The following is a 26,618-nucleotide window of genomic DNA, read 5'->3' as shown; positions in this document are numbered from 1 at the left end:
TCAGATAGGCCAACACCAGTCTTTCAAACGACTTCATGACCACAGACGTGAGAGCGACAGGTCTGTAGTCGTTAAGTCCAGTGATTTTAGTTTTTTTGGGAACCGGAATGATAGTGGAGCGTTTGAAGCAGCAGGGAACTTCACACTGCTCCAATGATCTGTTGAAGATCTGCGTGAAGACTGGGGCCAGTTGGTCAGCACAGGCTTTTAGACAAGCAGATGAGATGCCGTCTGGGCCTGAAGCTTTCCTAGTCTTCTGTTTTTTGAAGACTCTGCTCACGTCCTCCACACAGACCTTAAGCTCAGGTTGGATGGCAGAAGGGGGGAGGAGAGGGGTTGCAGGAGGTGATGGTGGATGTGTGAAGTGCACATCAGGGCGGGTGTGAGGTGTGAGTCTGGGCTTCTCAAACCTGCAATAGAATGCATTGAGAGTGTCAGCCAGTTGTTGATTCTCCACAGATGGGGGGGATGGTGATTTGTAGTTGGTGATGTTCCTCAGGCCTCTCCAGACTGATGCCGGGTCGTTGGCTGAAAACTGTTTTTTCAGCTTTTCAGAGTAGCTTCTTTTAGCAACTCTGATCTCCTTTGTCAGTTTGTTTCTGGCCTGGTTATACAAGATTTTATCCCCACTTCTGTAAGCATCCTCTTTGGCATGACGAAGCTGTTTGAGTTTCCCAGTAAACCATGGTTTATCATTAGTGAATGATAAGAATGTCCTGGTAGGAATGCATGTATCCTCACAGAAACTGATATATGATGTTACAGTATCTGTGAGCTCATCCAGATCGGTGGCTGCATCTTCAAAAACAGTCCAATCAGTGCAATCGAAGCAGGCCTGTAGATCCTGCTCTGCTTCGTTGGTCCATCTTTTTACAGTCCTTAATACAGGTTTAGCTGATTTCAGTTTCTGCCTGTAGGTCGGTATAAGATGAACCAAACAGTGATCAGAGAGCCCCAAAGCTGCCCGTGGGACGGAGTGATACGCATTCTTTATCGTGGTGTAACAGTGGTCCAATATATTACTGTCTCTGGTAGGACATGTAACATGCTGTCTGTATTTTGGCAGTTCACGGGAGAGATTTGCTTTGTTAAAATCCCCAAGAATGATTAAAAGAGAGTCTGGGTACCTTTGTTCCATTTCAGCTATATGTTCAGCCAGCTGTTGTAGCGCCGCGCTCACACACGCGTCTGGAGGAATGTAAACATTCGCGAGAATGAATGAGGAAAACTCCCGCGGCGAGTAGAAAGGTTTACAGTTTATGAAATGCGCCTCTAAATTAGGAGAGCACATCTTCTTCAGTGTTGTTACATCTGAACACCAACTTTCGTTAATGTAGAAACACAACCCACCACCTCTCGTTTTCCCCGTTAGTTCCGCGATGCGATCCGCTCGGAACAGCTGGAAGCCCGGCAGATGTAGTGCGTTGTCCGGTATGGCTTCACTCAGCCAGGTTTCAGTGAAGCACAGAGCAGCGGAGTTTAAAAAATCCTTGTTAGTGCGGGTGAGGAGAAGAAGTTCGTCCATTTTGTTAGGAAGAGATCGGAGATTCGCAAGATGAATACTGGGTAGTGCAGTGCGGAGGCCGCGCTCGCGGAGTTTAACCAGCGCGCCGGCGCGCTTCCCGCGTTTGCGTCTGACCGCGCGTTTTAACAACACCGCTGCGCCTCCAACGAGAATGTCCAGTAAAACGTCTGAGTAATCAAAATCTGTAAAAAACTTGTCTGGTGTGTGTTTCCTAATGTCCAGAAGTTCGTCTTTGGTGAAACTGATAGGAAAAGAATGACTAAACGCAGAACAAACGAACAAAAACAACACAATGACTGGAGAGCTCCACACCGAGGCAGCCATCCGCGGCGCCATCTTGAATGAAAAAAAAAAAATCCTTCTTGTGTTTATTCTGATCATTTTATTTTCACTCTCACTGTTATTTGTTATCTTGTATTGTTTAACTGTATATTATGTACATAGATTTATAATCCGTGTTTATGGTGTAGTTTGTATATTCTGTAGTTTTGACATTTATTAAAACCCTTAGTATTCTTGATTGATTCTGTCTGCTCATATTACAAAGTCAATGAAAATAAGATCCAGGCTACAAAAGCTTTTATTATTTACTACGTTGAGTAGTTTTATTTTATGAACACAAGAAGGATTAATGTTCACGGCCAGAAAATGTATCTTTCTTGGAATTTATAAGAAGTGATAACTTTATTGAGAAGTTGAGAAGTTAATCTTACGGCTGTTTGCTGGACAAACAGATTGTTTGATAACTAAATTAATTCCATTAAAGTTATCTCATGAACTCGATCTGAAATAAGATTATTGATATAACTGTAATATGCAATATATTAATCATATTCATGGTTAATTATTAAAATTCCCTATATATAATTTGAGTTAATGTTCAATACCCAGTTTACGTTACACTGCTATTTGAAAAATGGCGGTCACAAGTTTCTGTTCGTCTTGTTGGTCACGGTAACCCAGCCCCTGACGCAAGCAGTTCTTACTTCTAGACCAGCAATGTTTTGGTGCTACTTAAGAACCACTTTTCCTGGTTCAGAGCTGGTGCTTTGGGTGTCGAAAAACAAAGAACCCATTTGAAACTAGGCTCTAGCTCTGAACCAGCACCAGCACTGCCTTGGTGGAAAAGGGTTAACAAGTCAGTTTATTTGGCGAATTAAACTTGTGAGATAACGCAGCGCTGTTTCACTTGGTCTACACTATCACACTAAACTGCATTTGAGTGTGTTGAAAGTTCAAATGTTATTCTATGCGTTTGTTTGTCTGTATGAGACTAGCAGTAAGCTAGATGAACATTAGAATAACATACTGATCATATTCTAACATTTCATCATGTTGAGCTATATGACATTGATTAGTTTTATGTACATTTGCTCAACTGTCTAATAAAGTACATGCAAGACGCCTCTGTCAAGTCGAAGTTTGCGGCATCTCGAAAACACCACGCCGATATTGATCCTCGTTTTAGTTCTCCTTTTGTCCCAAAGTCTGCTTGCCATGGTCCATAATGTTTAAACGAAACAACTCCATGAGCGTGCCGCTAGCCGTGGTTACTATGGCAGTACGAGCGGAAACCAGGGATAACGCGGATATTACGTCATTGACAGGCGACAAGTGAACATGGATAAGCCATTATTAGAGGTTCAAGCACAAAGTCCTAAAACTTTTGAATTTGGATGGCTATAATAGGGTCATTTAGAAAATGGGCGTGGCAAAATTCACTCGAAAGCCTATAAATCCTAAACGAAAACTCAGAACTTAACGAAAATTGGTGAGCATATGTGAAATAACATTGTAAACAAGCATGCACAATTGTATGGAGATAGGACCATAGGTGGCGCTATAACTGTTAAAAAGCTTTGAAAAACATATTTCCTATGTTAAATTGGCTGGAAATGGTCTTTTCCATGTATGATGACAGTGGTTAAATGGTTGCCAAATAAAACTTAATGTCTTTTTATGCATTTGTGCTTAAAGGCCTTAAATGCTAGAACCCCGATAAATGCTGCTTGCAGCTTTAATTTAAAATTGGAATTTCTCTGAAATTAAAAATCTTTGGGAACTTTTGAGATACTGGAAGTACACAACTGCAGGAAATATATCACACTTTGCAAGTGATTTTTGGTAATTTTATTACAAAAAAATCTTACATATTGTAGATTTAAACACCTTACAAGAAAACCAAGACATTTTTTTTGCATTTTGATTCCCTGTTAATTGTACTAACAAACTGTCAGAATAATATACCATTTGTTGACATTTAGTGAGAAACCTTATAATTTAGAAAATAAAATCTTACGTCAGAGGTTATGTCTACCTTGAACAATAAGGGTGTCCTCCCTTGACATGTAGCCACACCCTCCAGTGTCATATTACGTCAACCAAAACCATTGTCTCATTTAAAGAAATAGTGTATCTTCAATTAAAGGCCATTGTCATGCTCTTAAAGTGTTAACCCATCCAGCACAGTAAATCAAACTAAACGGCCAACTTTGCCTGCATTCACACTACATTTATTTTTAAGAGTGCATTTACTATTGGAAGCTATGGCCAAAAAGCCTCTGAAAAGACCAGGAAAAAAAAAACATGGGAATGTTCAGGTTATGAAATATACTTTAATGTAGGACACATACAAAGAATACACAAGGAAAATCATGATTATCCTATTTGAATCTGCCCTTCCACCATATCCGACTCCCTCATCTTTGACTCTCAGTGCCTTCCTCCACATATTTTCTTGGGGGCCACTTCAGTCTTCTGCCACAGACTTGGAGTAGTAATACCAATCACACCGAGAGCAATTATCTCTCCAGCATTCCCACTGAGTTTACTCTCCTCATCTGAACCCATTCCCAGATCATCCTCCTTCTCATGAACCACCACTGCTCGTCCCAGAATGGAATAAGGCCCAAAGAGCTTGGCGTCTGGAAGCGTCAGGTACTGCCTTATAACTCCTTTCTCGGAAGCAAAGTTACCCAGGTCTCCAGGATGATGAGGGTGGTCAACGCCGTTTGGATTATAATGAGGACCAACAGTGATGCAGCCTTGACTGAGGTCTCCATACTGATGGATGTGCATGGCACGCTCTTGACGGTCGACGGCAGGCAAACCACGGAGGTTGATTTTCACTTCTAAATCTCCATTGGGGAAGACCTGCTTGAAGAGGATTTGCCCAAAGATCTTTGGCTGGTTACGTGGCAAATTGGGGCTGGGAGTTACTTCACAAGTGGCATAGATTGTGTTGTCGAACTCCACGACTTCAGGCTGTGGAGCTTCGGCAGGCAAACAAACTGGAGGTTTGTGTAACTCTCCTCCTTGTATATGCAGCACCAGCAATATCAGAGGGAATATTAGGAAGATTTTCTCCATGTTGATCTTTAAAGCCTACAATGAAGAGTGGATTCAGTGAAATCATGTCATTTGGTTTAAGAACGTAATATTTTTGATAAAAGGTCAAAGCTTTGTTGCAGGGAGCTTTGAGAATGGAAGTTGCATTAGGTAAAATAGCACAACCAGATTAGTTTGCAACAGAAAACCATACAAGAACCCAGACAGCAACCAGATCTGGCCCACATCTGGGCCGTGTGTAATCCATGTGTACCAGATGTGGGCCGACACTATGTTGCTGTCTAGAAAACTCTATAATTTTTGAATTGCTATGTACCCTTGTGAAAATAATAAAATAAAAGAATCTTGAAAGTATAATAATAATAATTATAATAATAATACCTGTAGGTCCACTTGCAGATAAGAACACTGATGAATTATAAAAAGCCACTTAAGTGTACACACGTACACTTTCATAAGTGTCGCACCTGCCAGCCAAAGTGCCTATGATACAAACCAATGACATACAGGTGGATGTAATCACACTAAAATGAGTCCAGGCAAAGGTTCATGGAAATGGAAGAGGTCTAGGGAGAAGTGCCCTCTGGTGGCCATGATAGGGCTTCTGCTGGCAGGAGTGACATGAAGTACATGTACACTTAAAAAAAAATCTGTTGTAGCCTACATGTTATTCAATATTAAATATAAAAGTTAAGATTTTCTGATTCTGATATTTTATATATAAGGACAGGTAAAATAAAAAGACAATATCTATACTTTTGCGTAAACTAACATTTTTTAGTTGTACTAAATCAAGTCAGTTGATGGAGAAAATGGAATGGAGAAAAAAAAAAAAAACAAGCCTAAAACAGCAAAGGTGCATTACCGTACAGCTGAGAAGTTGTCCTCAATCCGTGTGGAACCTGAATATTGCAGTCACAAAAATACTACAACGCTTAATCCGTGTGCAGTCCTGACCTGGGGTTGAGAGACTGTTCCTTTTGGCTGCTCTTATAGGAACTCATGTTGAGCTACAAGTTAACCATGATAGTCTGTTAGTCACTAATTAAGTTCACCTGTGTTTCATTTAGCTCCCTTTGTTTGCCTGTTTATATATAGCACTCAGTTTATTCAGTTCTTTGTCATGCATTGCACAATGTGTTCTCCACTGTTTTGTTTTTATTAAAGGAGTCATAACCTGCAATTTTCACTTTTCCACGAGAATCAATGTATGTTATGATCGACTAACGATTATACACTGGCCGGGAAGCCGATATTTAAAAGTGAAGCGTTTGTTTACCTCAGGGTAAATAAACCAGCGCGCGTGCACGCGCACTCAAATACGAGATTTTGATTTCAGCTCCCTCTTGACGTCATGAGGTAGTAGGATATACCATATATGGACACCGCAGCAGGAAGCCCCCCTTCCCCTCTCCCCCTCATATTCAGTTCAGTCGAGAAAGATGGAGAAACCGAGTGCACACCGGACTTGCTCTGTGGTTGATTGCCATAAAAAACATGTAAATGTGTTTTATCTCCCAAAATCGGACGAAACTATCAGGGACCAGTGGATGAAATTCATTTTTAATGACGCTGTCCCAACAACCCTTTCAACTGGCGTGCAGAGCCATATAGAGCGTCCACGACAGCCAAAACATCGCATTGATCTCGCGAGACAATAATGCCTTCAGAAATAAGGGTAAAAGTAGGTCTGTGTTTATTTTTTTTCCACTTTTCTTTTTTAGAAGGGCCTGAAAGACTATAATACAGCAGTAGGTATCCAATGTAATACTAGGTTATGACTCCTTTAAAAGAAGTACTGCTATAGTTTTTTTACGCTCGCTATGACAGATTTTTCAATACTTTTGACAATTTTCCAAAACTCTTAACACAGTTAGCACTACATCCGTCTATGTAAGCTATACTATTAACACATTTCTTGTTGCTTTAACACAAAATGCATACAATTAACACAAATTTTATAAATGGGGGGGGGGGGGGGGGGCACAGGGGGGACCAAGAACCAGTGAGGGGGGGCCCATGGGAAATCAGAAAATTCAACTGGAAATAAATACTTGTTTAGAAAACATTAAGCACGATTTCAAAAATATTTGCAATGCACTGTGCCCTAATATAGATGGTATTACAGTTTTTTACAATCGCTATCAGGGTTCTCAAGTCTCACGCATTGGCCGTGAGACACACGCAATTCAACCAGTTCACACGCTCACACGCCACACCGTGTATTTCTCACGCTGAAAAGGCAATGCCAACCAAGTTGTCCTGCAAGCTTTATATATAACGTTGTATACGAGGCGCGGGCACACAAGGTGAAGTTCTCTTACGAGAGGTTCTCTCGTATTGCGTAAGCTAGCTTACGCTGCGGGAAAGTCTCCTTTCTCGAGATACTGAAGCCAAAAATTATCCTAATTTTAAAAACTTGTCAACGCAGTGCGGCAGCCTGCAGACCTAGGGCAAGCGAATCGCGTGCCCATTGGCTGCTCTGCGGCAACTGCAGCAGCCTATGGCTGAGCCTTGCGCGTGACGTCACGTCCAATGAGCGCGCTTGGCGCGCTTAGTGCGTCACAGCCCGTCATTAGGGGTGTGGCTTAGCGTATATAAGCAAGGAACAGAGGCTGCTTCGCTGATTTCTGTCTCTTCAGCGAAGCTCTTCGCATCGCTGATCTCCGAGGAAGCCGCCGTCGAATCCAGCGACCAGCACGCCGAGGATCTCAGCCTGAGGACGCCGGCCGCTCGCCGCCTTCAGCCTTCCCTGCCTGCTGCGCCATCCGGCATATATATATCCTTTTCTGCTCTGTGTTGTGTGTTTCTGTGTCCTCCGCGACACACTTGCATCTAAAAGAGCGCGAGGCGTTGTTTCAAATGCCTCGCACATCCTGTGGCTCGTGCAGAGCCGCGCTCAGCGACGGAGACCGCCACGTGCTGTGCGCTCTCTGCCTGGGCTTTGACCACGCTGTTCGCGCTCTCTCCGAGGGCGGCTGCGAACAGTGTGAGGAGTTACCGATGTCGACCCTACGGGCTCGACTCGCTAAGTTTGAAGAAACTCCACCTTCTCCGGCCGCTTCTTCCGGGCCACGAAAGAAGAAACGTCGCTCTCAAAGGCCGCCGGAACTGGACACTACAGCTGAGTGCTCGCCGGAACCTCTCCCGCGAGCCTCGCTCTCTCCTTCCCCCCCACCCTTCACCGACGCGCAGCGGCTGGCCACTGCCCGCACTGCCGTCGCCCTGGGGGATGATGCAGATGATGCCGCTGACAGCTGCTCTCTGCTCGCGTCTGACAGCGAGGAGTGGTCGGGCTCTCACCGCTCCGCCCCCTCGACTCTGGAGTCTTCTCGAACCCGCGCTAGTGTTGACGCAGAGCTTCTCCGCCTCCTCACTTTAGCGGTCGAGAGAATGGGACTGGATTGGTCCCCACCTAAGGAGCCGGAGCCCAATCGCCTTGACGGGTTTTTTCTGCCTAGCCGCCGCCCTGCGCCTGCCTCTAGGTCAGCACCCTTCCTGCCTGAGCTCCACGCCGAGCTCTCTAAGTCCTGGAACGCTCCGTTCTCCACCAGACTCCGCCCGCCAGTCTCCTCGGCTCTCTCCCAGGTGGACGGAGCCGCCGAGAACGGCTATAACGGCATCCCCGCCGTTGAGGATGCTGTGGCAACGCACCTTTGCCCGCCGTCTGCTAGATGGCGCTCAAAGTCTGCCCTGCCGTCTAAAGCCTGCAGGACCACCTCAGCTCTCGCCGGTCGCGCTTTCGCCGCCTCCGGCCAGGCTGCTTCCGCCCTGCACTCAATGGCTATTCTTCAGATCCTTCAAGCCGACCTCCTCCGTGAACTGGACGAGAAGGGCTCGGATCAGTCTGCCTTAACCGATCTGCGCAGCGCTACGGATCTCGCGCTGCGCGCTACCAAGACCGCTGCTCAAGCCATCGGCAGATCCATGGCCGCGCTCACCGTCATCGACAGACACCTTTGGTTGACGCTCGCGGACATGAGTGAGTCAGAGCGCGCTGTGTTTCTGAACGCACCACTCTCGCCCACCGGCCTCTTTGGCCCTGCGGTCAGCGGAATTGTGGATCGGTTCTCTGAAGTACAGAAGGCGTCGCAGGCGATGGACCTCTTCCTGCCCCGCCGTTCGAGCTCAGCCACAGGCCGCCCTCAAACTCAGCCTCCTGTGCGCAGCTCTAACCAGCGCTCTTCCAGGCCCCCCAGCGCTTCGCAGCGACGCCAGGGCAATCGCCCCAGGTCGCGCTCGACCAGCCGTCACAGACCGCCGCCCCCACGGGGCCCGCGGCCCAAGATCGCGTTGAAGCCCGAGCCCGCGAAGTCCTCTTAGCATCCGCAAGGAGGAAAAGATGGTTGAGTCCCGCTACGGCCGGACCGCCATCAAAACGCACAGCTCTGTCAGTCCCCTATGTTCAGGCTACTGCAGCAGCACACACCGCAGCCAACGAGCCAGTATTAACACTCGCTCGCCTGCACACAAACGCCGTTTTCACGGCGACCCAGATAAATCTCAAAAAGAGTATAAGTGCTTTAAGTGTAGAAAATGTGCCCACACCCATGTGCTCACTGCTTCACACAAGTACAATCCCCATGGTAACGCGCCCAGAGCGCTCTCTCATAAAGCGGCCTCACACCGCTCGAGTACTAAATGTAGTAAATGTGCCCACACTTCCGTGCTCACAACTACTCGCTGCTCGCTCTGTCACTCAGTTACCTCAAATTGCTACGGCTCAAGCCGCAGGGGTATTAAGTGTAGAAAAAGTGCCCACTCCCGTGTGCTCACTGCCTCACACAGACCAGGTTCCCATGGCAACGCGTCCAGAGCGCTATCTCTTAAAGCGGAAACTTTCCGCTCGAGCATCAAGTGTAGGAAATGTGCCCACAGCCCTGTGCTCACACCTGCCCACTGCCCGCTCTGCCAGACAGGTTGCAAACCTCATAAAGCCCCCAAACACTGGCCGTGTCATAAGTGCAAATCCCGCGCCAGCTCACGAGCACGCGCGCCCACTTTCAGACACCATAATCCCCACGCCGCTCTCGCGCCTGGGTTATTTGACAGCAGTTCACGCTCCATCGCCCGAGATCGAGCTACTAAATTCTGCACAGTCGGCCAGCCCTGTTCTTCTGCCCTCGTGTCCGAGCATCGGCGGCGCGCGCGCCGCCCCGTCTTCTCTGATACGGGTTCCCCATCCCGCGCAACGCGGCGATCTGAACCCAGAGACCATTCGACCCCTAGCTATGCATGCAAAAGCATGGGAGGCTATTCAGGGCGCGTCAGAATGGGTGCTCAACACCATAAGACACGGTTATTCGCTCCAATTTGCTCGTCGCCCTCCGCGCTTTCTAGCGCAGACGGAAACGAAAGTGAGTTTGGAAACAGCACATCTGCTTCAAGCAGAAATAACAAAGCTGCTGCGAAAAGGGGCCATAGAACAGGTGCATCCTTCCCTGAGCGAGTCAGGCTTTTACAGCCGTTACTTCCTCGTTCCCAAGAAGGACGGAGCATTAAGACCTATCTTAGATCTGAGACATCTGAACAAGGCTCTCATGAGACGGCCGTTCAGGATGATTACAACCAGACAGATCCTCGCGCAAATTCGCCCAGGAGACTGGTTTATCTCTCTCGATCTGAAAGACGCGTATTTCCAGATCCAGATAACTCCCCGTCACAGGCCATTTTTGAGATTCGCCTTCGACGGTCGAGCTTATCAATACACAGTCCTGCCGTTCGGCCTGTCTTTAGCACCCCGTACATTTACGAAATGCATGGACACGGCTCTCGCTCCCCTGAGGAGTCAGGGAATGCGAATTCTGAACTACTTGGACGATTGGCTCGTTCTAGCGCAGTCAGAGACAGAACTTGTGTCTCACAGAACAGCGCTACTCGACCACCTGGAGGGTCTGGGTCTAGCGGTCAACTGGACCAAGAGCTCGCTCTCGCCCCGGCAGTCGATTTCCTTTCTCGGAATAGAACTGGACTCGGTGGCGATGACGGCCAGATTGTCGGAGCAGCGCGCACGCCGCATCCAGCGCCTCGCTGCATCCTTCAAAGAAGGCAACCGGGTTCCCCTGAAGGCATTTCAGCGCATTCTGGGGCATATGGCCTCAGCTGCAGCAGTGCTTCAGCTGGGTTTACTGCGCATGCGCCCGCTTCAACGCTGGCTGAGAACGCGCGTATCCCATCGAGCCTGGGCGACCGGCGGCTCGCTAATCAGAGTGACTCAGGTCTGTGTCTCAGCCCTGCAGCCCTGGCTAGCAGCCGAATGGTATCACACGGGAGTGAATATGGGAGTGGTTTCACACCGGAAAGTTGTCTCAACAGACGCGTCCAACCTAGGTTGGGGAGCGCTCTTCGAAGGCAGACCGGTCTTTGGCCACTGGTCAGACCAGGAGAATCTCCTACACATAAACTGTCTAGAGATGCTCGCGGTCGAGAAAGCGCTCATGCACTTCCTCCCTTTCCTCCATGGTCACCATGTTCTAGTCCGCACGGACAACACTTCAGTAGTGGCCTATGTGAACCGCCAGGGCGGTGTCAGATCAAAGCAACTCTGCGCCCTGACGGAACGCCTCCTCGTATGGGCTCAGCACTCTCTGCGCTCTCTGAGAGCATCGCATGTGCCTGGCCATCTGAACGAGGGCCCCGACAGACTGTCCAGGGAAAACGTTCCCCCTGGGGAGTGGTCTCTACACCCCCAAACAGTCCAGTCGCTGTGGCGCCGCTTTGGCAGAGCGAAAGTCGACCTCTTTGCGTCAAAAGACAACGCACACTGCCCAGCGTTCTTTTCGAAGAGCGAGGACGCGCTGGCCCAGCCTTGGCCCAGCGGCCCGCTATATGCGTTTCCACCAGTCTCTCTGCTGCCTCAGGTCATCGAGAGAGTCAGGGAAGCGCGCCACACAGTGCTCCTCATAGCCCCGTTCTGGGAGAACCAAGCTTGGTTCCTGGAACTCATACAATTGGCAGACTCAGCCCCTTGGCCGATTCCGGTGCGGAGAGACCTTCTCTCTCAAGCCCGCGGCTCGATTTGGCATCCCCACCCAGAGCACTGGTCTCTGCATGCGTGGAGCCTCAACAATTACATGCTGATCTACCAGAAGGGGTGATGAACACGATCATACCATCTAGAGCCCCCTCCACGAGGCGGCTCTACACGTCTAAATGGTCTGTGTTTAACAAATGGTGCACTACCAGAGGGCTCAATCCACAGACATGTGGGGTCTCGCAAGTATTGTGCTTCCTTCAAGAGCTACTGGACGCGGGCAGGTCCCCCTCCACGCTCAAAGTCTATGTCGCGGCCATTTCAGCGCTCTCTGTTTCAGAGCCGGGCCGCGCATTAGGAAGGAACGAGTTTGTCATCCGCTTCCTTAGAGGAGCGAGGAGGATGAACCCCCCGCGACCCCCTTCGGTTCCTATGTGGGATCTTTCACTGGTCCTAGACGCACTGAAAGCACATCCCTTTGAACCCTTAGAAACTGTGGACATGAAATACCTCACGCTCAAAACCGTTTTTCTGATAGCACTGTCTTCAGTAAAACGTGTGGGAGACCTTCACGCGTTATCCACTAACGCTGCGTGCCTCGAGTTCGGACCCAATGACTCTAAAGTTATTCTCAGACCGAGGCATGGGTACGTCCCAAAAATTTTGGGCACTCCCTTCAGAGCGCAGGTCATTTCCCTTTCAGCCCTGCCGAATACTGGCTGCGAGGCAGATAGTCACCTCCTCTGCCCAGTTAGGGCGCTGAGAAGCTATATTTCGCGCTCCGCCGCCTTCAGGCATTCAGAGCAGCTTTTTGTTTCGTTTGGTGGGCGCACCAAGGGTCTCGCCGCCTCGAAACACACCCTGTCCAGATGGATAGTCGATGCTATCGCAGCTGCTTACGCATCTAAAACCTGCAGTGCCCTTTGGGCATTCGGGCACACTCCACCAGAGGCATGGCCTCATCGTGGGCGTGGTCCAGTGGGATTCCCATTCATGACATTTGTGCAGCGGCAGGCTGGGCCTCCCCCTCCACATTTGTTAGGTTTTACAACCTGGAAGTTCCCGCTTTGCAGGCCAAAGTGCTATCAGTCTAAGTCTCGCGTAAGCCAGCCCACTGTCTGTGCGCGGGCTACGCTGCTGATTTAGCTCTACTGGTTGAGCTACACTATATGGAAGTGTTAGTTGGACCGGCTGTGCCGCTCCCTGCCCCATATTATGTGCTTGTGTACTGTGGTATCTTGGCCGCCCAGCTCCGCTTCGCGTTCCCTGGGCTCCCCATGGGATTCATTCAGGATGCTGGGCGCGCGCACGGCGTTGACAAAGGTGTTCCCGCAGCGTAAGCTAGCTTACGCAATACGAGAGAACCTCTCGTAAGAGAACGTACTCGGTTACTAAACGTAACCTCTGTTCTCTCTAGAGAGGGAACGAGTATTGCGTAACCCGCCGTGCTCTCGCCACGAGCTCATTTCGCTTCATGCGACAGAAACCAGCGAAGCAGCCTCTGTTCCTTGCTTATATACGCTAAGCCACACCCCTAATGACGGGCTGTGACGCACTAAGCGCGCCAAGCGCGCTCATTGGACGTGACGTCACGCGCAAGGCTCAGCCATAGGCTGCTGCAGTTGCCGCAGAGCAGCCAATGGGCACGCGATTCGCTTGCCCTAGGTCTGCAGGCTGCCGCACTGCGTTGACAAGTTTTTAAAATTAGGATAATTTTTGGCTTCAGTATCTCGAGAAAGGAGACTTTCCCGCAGCGTAAGCTAGCTTACGCAATACTCGTTCCCTCTCTAGAGAGAACAGAGGTTACATTTAGTAACCGAGTACGTTTCCTGCCGCCAGCACGTATCTCGGCCAGATTGCGTTCGTTACTAGGCAACATGGATGCGCGAACACACGGAAGTTGACGGAACATTCTCGGCCACCGTACGTTCGTTACCTAGGTAACCAACAACATCACGCGAACACACGTCGTGATGGAGAAGGTAAGTTGGAAGAAAGCTCGTCTAACATTTTTAGGCTAGAACATTTAATATATAGCCCATCATATACATTATTATTGATGCAGTCAATAACTCTACAACTACTCTGCAACCAGGCCAGAAGCTTTGGCTCAGTTTGGCTAGCTTACGTTATCTGAAACTAAGGGAAATGTTAGTGGGTATGGGAAGGAATGAAGATGTAAGTTATTTCTTCATTTTATTTTAAATTATATATTATACTGTATTAATAGTCTTTCTAGTTACATTAAGGCTAACTGTTACATGTATTAAAGCAGAGTGCTCTGGGTGCAAACTGTTTGGAGCAATTTGTTATATTTTTGTAATTTTTGTATATTTGTAATTTTGAAATATAACATTAAAGAGTATATTTGATGTGATGAATTGCTCTGTCATTTATCAGATTTACCAATTGTTATAATTTCAATTTGTGCTGGTTAATTATGAACAATGGGTAAAATGGGGGGGCGGGGCGGGGTGGGGTTCCATTAGGGCTCCTCCCCTAACCGCATGTGATCTCACTCCAAGCTTTTGATAAAACTTGAGAACCCTGCGCTATGACAATTTTTCAATACTTTTCAATACAAATACTTTTAACAACTTTCCTAAACTCTTAACGCACCAACACACATACAACACACAATTGGCAAAACAGTTAATTTCATGCTCAAAATCACACACTGTAAACTAAACTCCAACACTAATTTTCTAAATACAATAATACACTATGCCTACCAAAACACTGCAAACATGTCTCAAAATCAAATCATTTTTCAAAACACTAACATATGTAACACAGCCGTCCAACAGGAAGATTTAGTCAATCATAGCACAATGTCATAAAAACACTAACATCAGATGGAATTACAGAAACTGCATTATTGTATATGTGTCAGGTATGCCCTTATACAACAGACAGTATATTGTATTGATCATAGATTGTGTTTTGCACTGCAGTTTCTTTTGAAGCCTCTCTACATTTTTGTTTTGTTGGGTTTACTGTAGGTCTTTTGCTGCAGAAATTCAATAAAAAAAAGACCCATCTCAGAGTGCTTTATAGAATGTACGGTTACAGTATACCAGATGGTCATGCGATTGAAAGAATCTCAACACCTGAGTGTGTTTCCTAGATGGGAATCAGCTGTGATTTATTATTGCATAATTCAATCAGCTGTTTCTCAGTAACAATAGGATAAAATACAGGGGCTATATTTGTGTTTCAATTCACAATATAAACAGCTGTTTACCTTGACTTTAGCCTGTTAGGTTTAGAACATGGTGTTATCTGTTCTGACATACAGTGTTAAAGCATTGGTAAATTTGGCAGTAAAAATCCATTGTTTTGGTCTTGTTTGAGCTTGTGTGTAAAAGAAGTTCAAGCATTTTAAATTTGTGTTAATTGTATGCATTTTGTGTTAAAGCAACAAGAAATGTGTTAATAGTATAGCTTACATAGACGGATGTAGTGCTAACTGTGTTAAGAGTTTTGGAAAATTGTTAAAAGTATTGAAAAATATGTCATAGCGATTGTAAAAAAACTATAGCAGTACTTCTTTTAATAAAAACAAAACACTGGAGAACACGTTGTGCAATACATGACAAAGAACTGAATAAACTGAGTGCTATATATAAACAGGCAAACAAAGGGAGCTAAATGAAACACAGGTGAACTTAATTAGTGACTAACAGACTATCATGGTTAACTTGTAGCTCAACATGAGTTCCTATAAGAGCAGCCAAAAGCAACAGTCTCTCAACCCCAGGTCAGGACTGCACACGGATTAAGCGTTGTAGTATTTTTTGTGACTGCAATATTCAGGTTCCACACGGATTGAGGACAACTTCTCAGCTGTACGGTAATGCACCTTTGCTGTTTTAGGCTTGTTTTTTTTTTTTTCTCATTCCTATTTCTCCATCAACTGACTTGATTTAATACAACTAAAAAATGTTAGTTTACACAAAAGTATAGATAGTCTTTTATTTTACCTGTCCTTGTGAAAAAATATCAGAATCAGAAAATCTTAACTTCATATTTAATATTGAATAACATGTAGGCTACAACAGATCAAATTAAGTGTACTTTAAAGCACAACAAAAAGATTTTTAAAACAATGTACTTTTAAAGTAAAACTCTTAGTTTGGCATTACTTTTTTTTTTTTTTTTTAAAGTGTACATGTACTTCATGTCACTCCTGCCAGCAGAAGCCCTATCATGGCCACCAGAGGGCACTTCTCCCTAGACCTTTTCCATTTCCATGAACCTTTGCCTGGACTCATTTTAGTGTGATTACATCCACCTGTATGTCATTGGTTTGTATCATAGGCACTTTAGCTGGCAGGTGTGACGCTTATGAAAGTGTACGTGTGTACACTTAAGTGGCTTTTTATAATTCATCAGTGTTATTATCTGCAAGTGGACCTACAGGTTTATTATTTATTATTTATTATTATTATTATTATTATTATTATTATTATTATTATTATTGTACTTTCAAGATTTTTTTTATTTTATTATTTTCACAAGGATACATAGCAATTCAAAAATTATAGAGTTTTCTAGACAGCAACATGGTGTCGGCCCACATCTGGTACACATGGATTTCACACGGCCCAGATGTGGGCCGGATCTGGTTGCTGTCTGGGTTCTTGTATGGTTTTCTGTTGCAAACTAATCTGGTTGTGCTATTTTACCTAATGCAACTTCCATTCTCAAAGCTCCCTGCAACAAAGCTTTGACCTTTTATCAAAAATAATATGTTCTTAAACCAAATGGCATGATTTCACTGAATCCACTCTTCATTGTAGGCTTTAAAGATCAACATGGAGAAAATCTTCCTAATATTCCCTCTGATATTGCTGGTGCTGCATATACAAGGAGGAGAGTTACACAAACCTCCAGTTTGTTTGCCTGCCGAAGCTCCACAGCCGGAAGTCGTGGAGTTCGACAACACAATCTATGCCACTTGTGAAGTAACTCCCAGCATCAATTTGCCACGTAACCAGCCAAAGATCTTTGGGCAAATCCTCTTCAAGCAGGTCTTCCCCAATGGAGATTTAGAAGTGAAAATCAACCTCCGTGGTTTGCCTGCCGTCGATCGTCAAGAGCGTGCCATGCACATCCATCAGTATGGAGACCTCAGTCAAGGCTGCATCACTGTTGGTCCTCATTATAATCCAAACGGCGTTGACCACCCTCATCATCCTGGAGACCTGGGCAACTTTGCTTCCGAGAAAGGAGTTATAAGGCAGTTCCTGACGCTTCCAGACGCCAAGCTCTTTGGGCCTTATTCCATTCTGGGACGTGCGGTGGTGGTTCATGAGAAGGAGGATGATCTGGGAATGGGTTCAGATGAGGAGAGTAAACTCAGTGGGAATGCTGGAGAGATAATTGCTCTCGGTGTGATTGGTATTACTACTCCAAGTCTGTGGCAGAAGACTGAAGTGCCCCCCAAGAAAATATGTGGAGGAAGGCACTGAGAGTCAAAGATGAGGGAGTCGGATATGGTGGAAGGGCAGATTCAAATAGGATAATCATTATTTTCCTTGTGTATTCTTTGTATGTGTCCTACATTAAAGTATATTTCATAACATGAACATTCCCATGTTTTTTTTTCCTGGTCTTTTCAGAGGCTTTTTGGCCATAGCTTCCAATAGTAAATGCACTCTTAAAAATAAATGTAGGGTGAATGCAGGCAAAGTGGGCCGTTTAGTTTGATTTACTGTGCACAATGGGTTAACACTTTAAGAGCATGACAATGGCCTTTAATTAAAGATACACTATTTCTTTAAATGATACAATGGTTTTGGTTGATGCAATATGACACTGGAGGGTGTGGCTACATCTCAAGGGAGGACACCCTTATTGTTCAAGGTAGACATAACCTCTGACGTAAGATTTTATTTTCTAAATTATAAGGTTTCTCGCTAAATGTCAACAAATGGGTATGTTATTCTGACACTTTGTTACTACAGTTAACAGGGACTCAAAATGCAAAATGTCTTGGTTTTCTTGTAAGGTGTTTAAAGCTACAATATGTAAGATTTTTTGTAATAAAATAACCAAAAATCACTTGCAGTGTGATTATATTTCCTGCAGTTGTGTACTTCCAGTATCCCACAAGTTCCCAAAGATTTTCAATTTCAGAGAAATTCCAATTTTAAATTAAAGCTGCAAGCAGCATTTATCAGGGTTCAAGCATTTAAGGCCTTGAAGCACAAATGCATAAAAAGACATTAATTTTTTTTTGGCAACCAGTTAACCACTGACATCATACATGGAAAAGACCATTTCCAGCCAATTTAACATAGGAAATATATGGTTTTCAAAGCTTTTTAACAGTTATAGTGCCACCTATGGTCCGATCTCCATAAAATTGTGCATGCTTGTTTACAATGCTATTTCACATATGCTCACCAATTTTCGTTAAGTTCTGAGTTTTCGTTTAGGATTTATAGGCTTTCGAGTGAATTTTGCCACGCCCATTTTCTAAATGACCCTATTATAGCCATCCAAATGCAAAAGTTTTAGCACTTCGTGCTTGAATCCCTAATAATGGCTCGTCCATGTTCACTTGTCGCCTGTCAATGACGTAATATCCGCGTTATCCCTGGTTTCCGCTCGTACTGCCATAGTAACCACGGCTAGCGGCACGCTCATGGAGTTGTTTCGTTCAAACATTATGGACCATGGCAAGCAGACATTGGGACAAAAGGAGAACTAAAACGAGGATCAATATCGGCGTGGTGTTTTCGAGATGCCGCAAACTTCGACTTGACAGAGGCGTCTTGCATGTACTTTATTAGACAGTTGAGCAAATGTACATAAAACTAATCAATGTCATATAGCTCAACATGATGAAATGTTAGAATATGATCAGTATGTTATTCTAATGTTCATCTAGCTTACTGCTAGTCTCATACAGACAAACAAACGCATAGAATAACATTATAACTTTCAACACACTCAAATGCAGTTTAGTGTGATAGTGTAGACCAAGTGAAACAGCGCTGCGTTATCTCACAAGTTTAATTCGCCAAATAAACTGACTTGTTAACCCTTTTCCACCAAGGCAGTGCTGGTGCTGGTTCAGAGCTAGAGCCTAGTTTCAAATGGGTTCTTTGTTTTTCGACACCCAAAGCACCAGCTCTGAACCAGGAAAAGTGGTTCTTAAGTAGCACCAAAACATTGCTGGTCTAGAAGTAAGAACCGCTTGCGTCAGGGGCTGGGAGCGGGGTTACCGTGACCAACAAGACAAACAGAAACTTGTGACCGCCATTTTTCAAATAGCAGCTAATCGAGCTAATAGCAGCTTGATTGTAGTCTCCGTCTATGCAAGTTACGGCGAGCTGCACGAACACGTTGGATTCGCCGTGTTTGGATGCCGATGTAGGTTCGCAAAGCCATGAGCATCAATAGTAACGCAACGACCTCCATTGTTGATGGAAGGCTTGTTCGAGATGCATCGGAGTGGCACGGACCGATCGGAGCTGTGGGAGTGTTTGGAGAGCATACGAGTCCTTGTGCTTTTGGATTGCTTTCACAGTGCTTTGATGTCATGAGCCGATCGGTCTGCGAGAAGCTGAACCATCTCGAACAAGCCTGGTGTGTTTGTTTTTGGCGCTGCCACGCTAGCGTTGCTGGGCAACATGAGATGTATACAGTGACCTTGTGGAAAGGCAAACCGGATCTTAGAGAGCTCGTCAGATGAACCATCTCCGGACTGGCAATACTGTAGCTCTGGCTCTGAACTGGCACCTGGTTTATGCTGGTGGAAAAGGGGTATTTGTGAGTATTAATTCAGCACTTGCGGGTAGATCGGTAGAATGAAATGTCCTTATTCCTTTATATCCGCGGGACTCGCATGTGTCTCTGATATCTGTCTCTCATTGGCAATGACGACAAGTTCCATAATTCCGCTTATACGTCATCAACCTACACCTTTATTATTATAAGAGGTTAGCAAGCCTGGTTAGTACCTGGATGGGAGACCTCCTGAGAAAACCAGATTGCTGCTGGAAGAGGTGTTAGTGAGGCCAGCAGGGGGTGCTCACCCGTCGTCTATTTGGAACCTAACGCTCCAGTGTAGTGATCGGGACATATGGTAAATTTGGCAGTAAAAATCCATTGTTTTGGTCTTGTTTGAGCTTGTGTGTAAAAGAAGTTCAAGCATTTTAAATTTGTGCTAATTGTATGCATTTTGTGTTAAAGCAACAAGAAATGTGTTAATAGTATAGCTTACATAGACGGATGTAGTGCTAACTGTGTTAAGAGTTTTGGAAAATTGTTAAAAGTATTGAAAAATATGTCATAGCGATTGTAAAAAAACTATAGCAGTACTTCTTTTAATAAAAACAAAACACTGGAGAACACGTTGTGCAATACATGACAAAGAACTGAATAAACTGAGTGCTATATATAAACAGGCAAACAAAGGGAGCTAAATGAAACACAGGTGAACTTAATTAGTGACTAACAGACTATCATGGTTAACTTGTAGCTCAACATGAGTTCCTATAAGAGCAGCCAAAAGGAACAGTCTCTCAACCCCAGGTCAGGACTGCACACGGATTAAGCGTTGTAGTATTTTTTGTGACTGCAATATTCAGGTTCCACACGGATTGAGGACAACTTCTCAGCTGTACGGTAATGCACCTTTGCTGTTTTAGGCTTGGTTTTTTTTTTTTCTCATTCCTATTTCTCCATCAACTGACTTGATTTAATACAACTAAAAAATGTTAGTTTACACAAAAGTATAGATAGTCTTTTATTTTACCTGTCCTTGTGAAAAAATATCAGAATCAGAAAATCTTAACTTCATATTTAATATTGAATAACATGTAGGCTACAACAGATCAAATTAAGTGTACTTTAAAGCACAACAAAAAGATTTTTAAAACAATGTACTTTTAAAGTAAAACTCTTAGTTTGGCATTACTTTTTTTTTTTTTTAAAGTGTACATGTACTTCATGTCACTCCTGCCAGCAGAAGCCCTATCATGGCCACCAGAGGGCACTTCTCCCTAGACCTTTTCCATTTCCATGAACCTTTGCCTGGACTCATTTTAGTGTGATTACATCCACCTGTATGTCATTGGTTTGTATCATAGGCACTTTAGCTGGCAGGTGTGACGCTTATGAAAGTGTACGTGTGTACACTTAAGTGGCTTTTTATAATTCATCAGTGTTATTATCTGCAAGTGGACCTACAGGTTTATTATTATTATTTATTATTATTATTATTATTATTATTATTATTATTATTATTATTGTACTTTCAAGATTTATTTTATTTTATTATTTTCACAAGGGTACATAGCAATTCAAAAATTATAGAGTTTTCTAGACAGCAACATGGTGTCGGCCCACATCTGGTACACATGGATTTCACACGGCCCAGATGTGGGCCAGATCTGGTTGCTGTCTGGGTTCTTGTATGGTTTTCTGTTGCAAACTAATCTGGTTGTGCTATTTTACCTAATGCAACTTCCATTCTCAAAGCTCCCTGCAACAAAGCCTTTTTGACCTTTTATCAAAAATATTACGTTCTTAAACCAAATGGCATGATTTCACTGAATCCACTCTTCATTGTAGGCTTTAAAGATCAACATGGAGAAAATCATCCTAATATTCCCTCTGATATTGCTGGTGCTGCATATACAAGGAGGAGAGTTACACAAACCTCCAGTTTGTTTGCCTGCCGAAGCTCCACAGCCTGAAGTCGTGGAGTTCGACAACACAATCTATGCCACTTGTGAAGTAACTCCCAGCCCCAATTTGCCACGTAACCAGCCAAAGATCTTTGGGCAAATCCTCTTCAAGCAGGTCTTCCCCAATGGAGATTTAGAAGTGAAAATCAACCTCCGTGGTTTGCCTGCCGTCGATCGTCAAGAGCGTGCCATGCACATCCATCAGTATGGAGACCTCAGTCAAGGCTGCATCACTGTTGGTCCTCATTATAATCCAAACGGCGTTGACCACCCTCATCATCCTGGCGACCTGGGCAACTTTGCTTCCGAGAAAGGAGTTATAAGGCAGTTCCTGACGCTTCCAGACGCCAAGCTCTTTGGGCCTTATTCCATTCTGGGACGTGCGGTGGTGGTTCATGAGAAGGAGGATGATCTGGGAATGGGTTCAGATGAGGAGAGTAAACTCAGTGGGAATGCTGGAGAGATAATTGCTCTCGGTGTGATTGGTATTACTACTCCAAGTCTGTGGCAGAAGACTGAAGTTCCCCCCAAGAAAATATGTGGAGGAAGGCACTGAGAGTCAAAGATGAGGGAGTCGGATATGGTGGAAGGGCAGATTCAAATAGGATAATCATGATTTTCCTTGTGTATTCTTTGTATGTGTCCTACATTAAAGTATATTTCATAACATGAACATTCCCATGTTTTTTTCTTGGTCTTTTCAGAGGCTTTTTGGCCATAGCTTCCAATAGTAAATGCACTCTTAAAAATAAATGTAGGGTAGGGTGACCATATTTTAGTTTTCAGAAAACAGGATGGGGGTGTGGTTGATGGATGGGGGCGTGGTTAAGGGGTTGGGGGCGTGGTTGGGGTGAATGCATAAAAAAAATACTTGACAAATGCATTCACAACCTTGCAACTGTTATTGTACTTTAATGCATAAAGTAATACATCCTTTCCATTCAATGTTTGGACCGAAACAATAGAATAGGCCTACTATTAAAAAAAAAAGTTTAGCTTTTAACACCTTTTACATGACACTATTTCTTTTCATGGTCATAGGTTAAAAATCTACCACTAAAATAAAAAATCTACTATACTATTTCAGTATAAAAAAAAAAAAAAAAAAAATACAATCCTCCTGATGTTCTCTTGTAGCCTATAATTTCTTTATGTGGGCATCTAGATCGCTAGCACCTTTATTTGACACTGACACGTAGCCTACGTGCCAGCTTTGCAGTTCAAGCATTCTGCTTTACACGGATCCTGACCGAAACGAAAACACGGGAATTTTCTCTGTAAATCATCTGTGAATTTACATTTGGGCTTTTTTTTAACGCTGTTAGCTACTTGCATATAAACTGAAGCGTCGACCGTCGAGTCCTGGTCAAGTCACGCTGCTAAAATTGAAATTCTGTGTCTGTGAACGTGAAGTCCGCCTACTTTGATTGATTGGTCATTTCAAATATTCTGATATTGACGAGCAGTGTGACAGACCAATGAGGCTGAGATGAACAGTGAACACACACACACACACACACACATAGGCCTCTGTATTCTGACGTGCGCTCTGCTTGCCGCTGCGGATTGAATTTGAGGAACGCGCTGATTATAACAAGACGGGGCGAAGCCGAAGTCGGTTTCATATGTTTTGTGTGCAAAGGCAAGCATGTATTTAAAGTACACGCTTAATGGCCCAATGAAAAATAATGAAAACCAGGACATTTTCACCACTTTACAAAAAACAGACAGGACGGCCAGGACAGGACGTGAAAACAGGACATGTCCTGGGAAAACAGGATGGTTGGTCACCCTAATGTAGGGTGAATGCAGGCAAAGTGGGCCGTTTAGTTTGATTTACTGTGCACAATGGGTTAACACTTTAAGAGCATGACAATGGCCTTTAATTAAAGATGCACTATTTCTTTAAATAGGCTTGTTTGAGAGGCGCCTTGCCTAAAATGTATGCATAGTATGCGACTGCAGTGAGGGGAGGAGTGAAAAAAGCGCAGGCAAGCCGGACAGATCTCTCTTCTCGTAGTGGATCTGACACCTGCGAGATCAAAGATGGATATCGCGGGATTCACGCTCGTGCACATTGTTGCTAATAAACTGGGTGTATTTCAAGTTCTGTTGCTCTTATATGAAAATAAGACAGTGACAACAAGTACTTGTTATTTAATTCCATTCCAAATACGGGGGGGCACGGGGGGCACGGGGGGGGCACGGGGGGGCAGGGGGGGGCACGGGGGGGCACGGGGGGACCAAGAACCAGTGAGGGGGGGCCCATGGGAAATCAGAAAATTCAACTGGAAATAAATACTTGTTTAGAAAACATTAAGCACGATTTCAAAAATATTTGCAATGCACTGTGCCCTAATATAGATGGTATTACAGTTTTTTACAATCGCTATGACAATTTTTTCAATACTTTTAACAACTTTCCTAAACTCTTAACGCACCAACACATCTACAACTCACAATTGGCAAAACAGTTAATTTCATGCTCAAAATCACACACTGTAAACTAAACTCCAACACTAATTTTCTAAATACAATAATACACTATGCCTACCAAAACACTGCAAACATGTCTCAAAATCAAATCATTTTTCAAAACACTAACATATGTAACACAGCCGTCCAACAGGAAGATTTAGTCAATCATAGCACAATGTCATAAAAACACTAACATCAGATGGAATTACAGAAACTGCATTATTGTATATGTGTCAGGTATGCCCTTATACAACAGACAGTATATTGTATTGATCATAGATTGTGTTTTGCACTGCAGTTTCTTTTGAAGCCTCTCTACATTTTTGTTTTGTTGGGTTTACTGTAGGTCTTTTGCTGCAGAAATTCAATAAAAAAAGACCCATCTCAGAGTGCTTTATAGAATGTACGGTTACAGTATACCAGATGGTCATGCGAGAGCAAGAGCAGCCAAAAGGAACAGTCTCTCAACCCCAGGTCAGGACTGCACACGGATTAAGCGTTGTAGTATTTTTGTGGCTTCAATATTCAGGTTCCACACGGATTGAGGACAACTTTTCAGCTGTACGGTAATGCACCTTTGCTGTTTTAGGCTTGGTTTTTTTTTTTTTTTTTTTTTTTCTCATTCCATTTTTTCCATCAACTGACTTGATTTAGTACAACTAAAAAATGTTTGTTTAAGCAAAAGTATAGATATTGTCTTGTTTTACCTGTCCTTGTGAAAAATATCAGAATCAGAAAATTGTAACTTTATATTTAATATTGAATAACATATAGGCTACAACAGATCAAATTAAGTGTACTTTAAAGCACAACAAAAATATTTTTAAAACATAGTACTTTTAAAATAAAACTCTTAGTTTGGCATTACTTTTTTTTTTTTTTTAAGTGTACATGTACTTCATGTCACTCCTGCCAGCAGAAGCCCTATCATGGCCACCAGAGGGCACTTCTCCCTAGACCTTTTCCATTTCCATGAACCTTTGCCTGGACTCATTTTAGTGTGATTACATCCACCTGTATGTCATTGGTTTGTATCATAGGCACTTTGGCTGGCAGGTGTGACGCTTATGAAAGTGTACATGTGTACACTTAAGTGGCTTTTTATAATTCATCAGTGTTATTATCTGCAAGTGGACCTACAGGTTTATTATTATTATTATTATTATTGTAATTACTTAATGCAACTTCTATTCTCAAAGCTCCCTGCAACAAAGCTTTGACCTTTTATCAAAAATATTACGTTCTTAAACCAAATGGCATGATTTCACTGAATCCACTCTTCATTGTAGGCTTTAAAGATCAACATGGAGAAAATCATCCTAATATTCCCTCTGATATTGCTGGTGCTGCATATACAAGGAGGAGAGTTACACAAACCTCCAGTTTGTTTGCCTGCCGAAGCTCCACAGCCGGAAGTCGTGGAGTTCGACAACACAATCTATGCCACTTGTGAAGTAACTCCCAGCCCCAATTTGCCACGTAACCAGCCAAAGATCTTTGGGCAAATCCTCTTCAAGCAGGTCTTCCCCAATGGAGATTTAGAAGTGAAAATCAACCTCCGTGGTTTGCCTGCCGTCGATCGTCAAGAGCGTGCCATGCACATCCATCAGTATGGAGACCTCAGTCAAGGCTGCATCACTGTTGGTCCTCATTATAATCCAAACGGCGTTGACCACCCTCATCATCCTGGAGACCTGGGCAACTTTGCTTCCGAGAAAGGAGTTATAAGGCAGTTCCTGACGCTTCCAGACGCCAAGCTCTTTGGGCCTTATTCCATTCTGGGACGTGCGGTGGTGGTTCATGAGAAGGAGGATGATCTGGGAATGGGTTCAGATGAGGAGAGTAAACTCAGTGGGAATGCTGGAGAGATAATTGCTCTCGGTGTGATTGGTATTACTACTCCAAGTCTGTGGCAGAAGACTGAAGTTCCCCCCAAGAAAATATGTGGAGGAAGGCACTGAGAGTCAAAGATGAGGGAGTCGGATATGGTGGAAGGGCAGATTCAAATAGGATAATCATGATTTTCCTTGTGTATTCTTTGTATGTGTCCTACATTAAAGTATATTTCATAACATGAACATTCCCATGTTTTTTTCTTGGTCTTTTCAGAGGCTTTTTGGCCATAGCTTCCAATAGTAAATGCACTCTTAAAAATAAATGTAGGGTGAATGCAGGCAAAGTGGGCCGTTTAGTTTGATTTACTGTGCACAATGGGTTAACACTTTAAGAGCATGACAATGGCCTTTAATTAAAGATGCACTATTTCTTTAAATGATACAATGGTTTTGGTTGACGCAATATGACACTGGAGTATGTGGCTACATCTCAAGGTAGGACACCCTTATTGTTCAAGGTAGACATAAAACCTCTGACATAAGATTTTATTTTCTAAATTATAAGGTTTCTCACTAAATGTCAACAAATGGGCATATTATTCTGACACTTTGTTACTACAGTTAACAGGGAATCAAAATGCAAAAAAAAGTCTTGGTTTTCTTGTAAGGTGTTTAAATCTACAATATGTAAGATTTTTGTAATAAAATAACCAAAAATCACTTGCAAAGTGTGATATATTTCCTGCAGTTGTGTA

At 44.0% G+C, this 26,618-nt stretch overlaps 5 protein-coding genes across 9 annotated transcripts in view; 4 read left to right on the top strand and 1 right to left on the bottom strand.

Annotated features, from left to right (window-relative positions):
* LOC311285512 (CD48 antigen-like) overlaps window positions 1-26,618 on the top strand; it is a 236,431-nt gene that overhangs the window by 82,636 nt on the left and 127,177 nt on the right. The gene's annotated exons all lie outside the window — the stretch shown is intronic.
* Window positions 4,121-5,937, bottom strand: LOC311285652 (extracellular superoxide dismutase [Cu-Zn]-like). Of its 2 annotated transcripts, none has more exons than XM_084401406.1 (2): window positions 5,739-5,937; window positions 4,121-4,909 (listed from the first exon to the last, which is right to left on the bottom strand). In XM_084401406.1, the coding sequence occupies exon 2, from the start codon at window positions 4,892-4,894 to the stop codon at window positions 4,238-4,240; it is 657 nt and encodes a 218-aa protein (XP_084257532.1). In that variant the 5' UTR covers window positions 4,895-4,909; window positions 5,739-5,937; the 3' UTR covers window positions 4,121-4,237. The 2 variants fall into 2 exon arrangements, with proteins under 2 accessions (XP_084257532.1, XP_084257533.1); XM_084401407.1 differs by having other exon boundaries at window positions 5,744-5,856.
* Window positions 15,576-17,341, top strand: LOC311285603 (extracellular superoxide dismutase [Cu-Zn]-like). 2 transcript variants are annotated; one of them, XM_084401318.1, is made up of 2 exons: window positions 15,576-15,699; window positions 16,649-17,341. In XM_084401318.1, exon 2 carries the CDS (start codon window positions 16,664-16,666, stop codon window positions 17,318-17,320), a length of 657 nt encoding a protein of 218 aa, XP_084257444.1. In that variant the 5' UTR covers window positions 15,576-15,699; window positions 16,649-16,663; the 3' UTR covers window positions 17,321-17,341. The 2 variants fall into 2 exon arrangements, with proteins under 2 accessions (XP_084257444.1, XP_084257445.1); XM_084401319.1 differs by having other exon boundaries at window positions 15,582-15,694.
* Window positions 20,287-22,221, top strand: LOC311285613 (extracellular superoxide dismutase [Cu-Zn]-like). Of its 2 annotated transcripts, none has more exons than XM_084401339.1 (2): window positions 20,287-20,486; window positions 21,435-22,221. In XM_084401339.1, the coding sequence occupies exon 2, from the start codon at window positions 21,450-21,452 to the stop codon at window positions 22,104-22,106; it is 657 nt and encodes a 218-aa protein (XP_084257465.1). In that variant the 5' UTR covers window positions 20,287-20,486; window positions 21,435-21,449; the 3' UTR covers window positions 22,107-22,221. The 2 variants fall into 2 exon arrangements, with proteins under 2 accessions (XP_084257465.1, XP_084257466.1); XM_084401340.1 differs by having other exon boundaries at window positions 20,370-20,481.
* On the top strand, window positions 24,437-26,111 carry LOC311285539 (extracellular superoxide dismutase [Cu-Zn]-like). 2 transcript variants are annotated; one of them, XM_084401212.1, is made up of 2 exons: window positions 24,437-24,589; window positions 25,318-26,104. In XM_084401212.1, exons 1-2 carry the CDS (start codon window positions 24,452-24,454, stop codon window positions 25,987-25,989), a joined length of 810 nt encoding a protein of 269 aa, XP_084257338.1. In that variant the 5' UTR covers window positions 24,437-24,451; the 3' UTR covers window positions 25,990-26,104. The 2 variants fall into 2 exon arrangements, with proteins under 2 accessions (XP_084257338.1, XP_084257339.1); XM_084401213.1 differs by having other exon boundaries at window positions 24,472-24,594; window positions 25,318-26,111.

Source organism: Rutilus rutilus (assembly GCF_951802725.1).
Source record: "Rutilus rutilus genome assembly, chromosome: 2".
Lineage (NCBI taxonomy): Eukaryota > Metazoa > Chordata > Actinopteri > Cypriniformes > Leuciscidae > Rutilus > Rutilus rutilus.
Note: the sequence above shows the minus strand (reverse complement) of the source record. Positions and strands in the feature narration are given on the sequence as shown.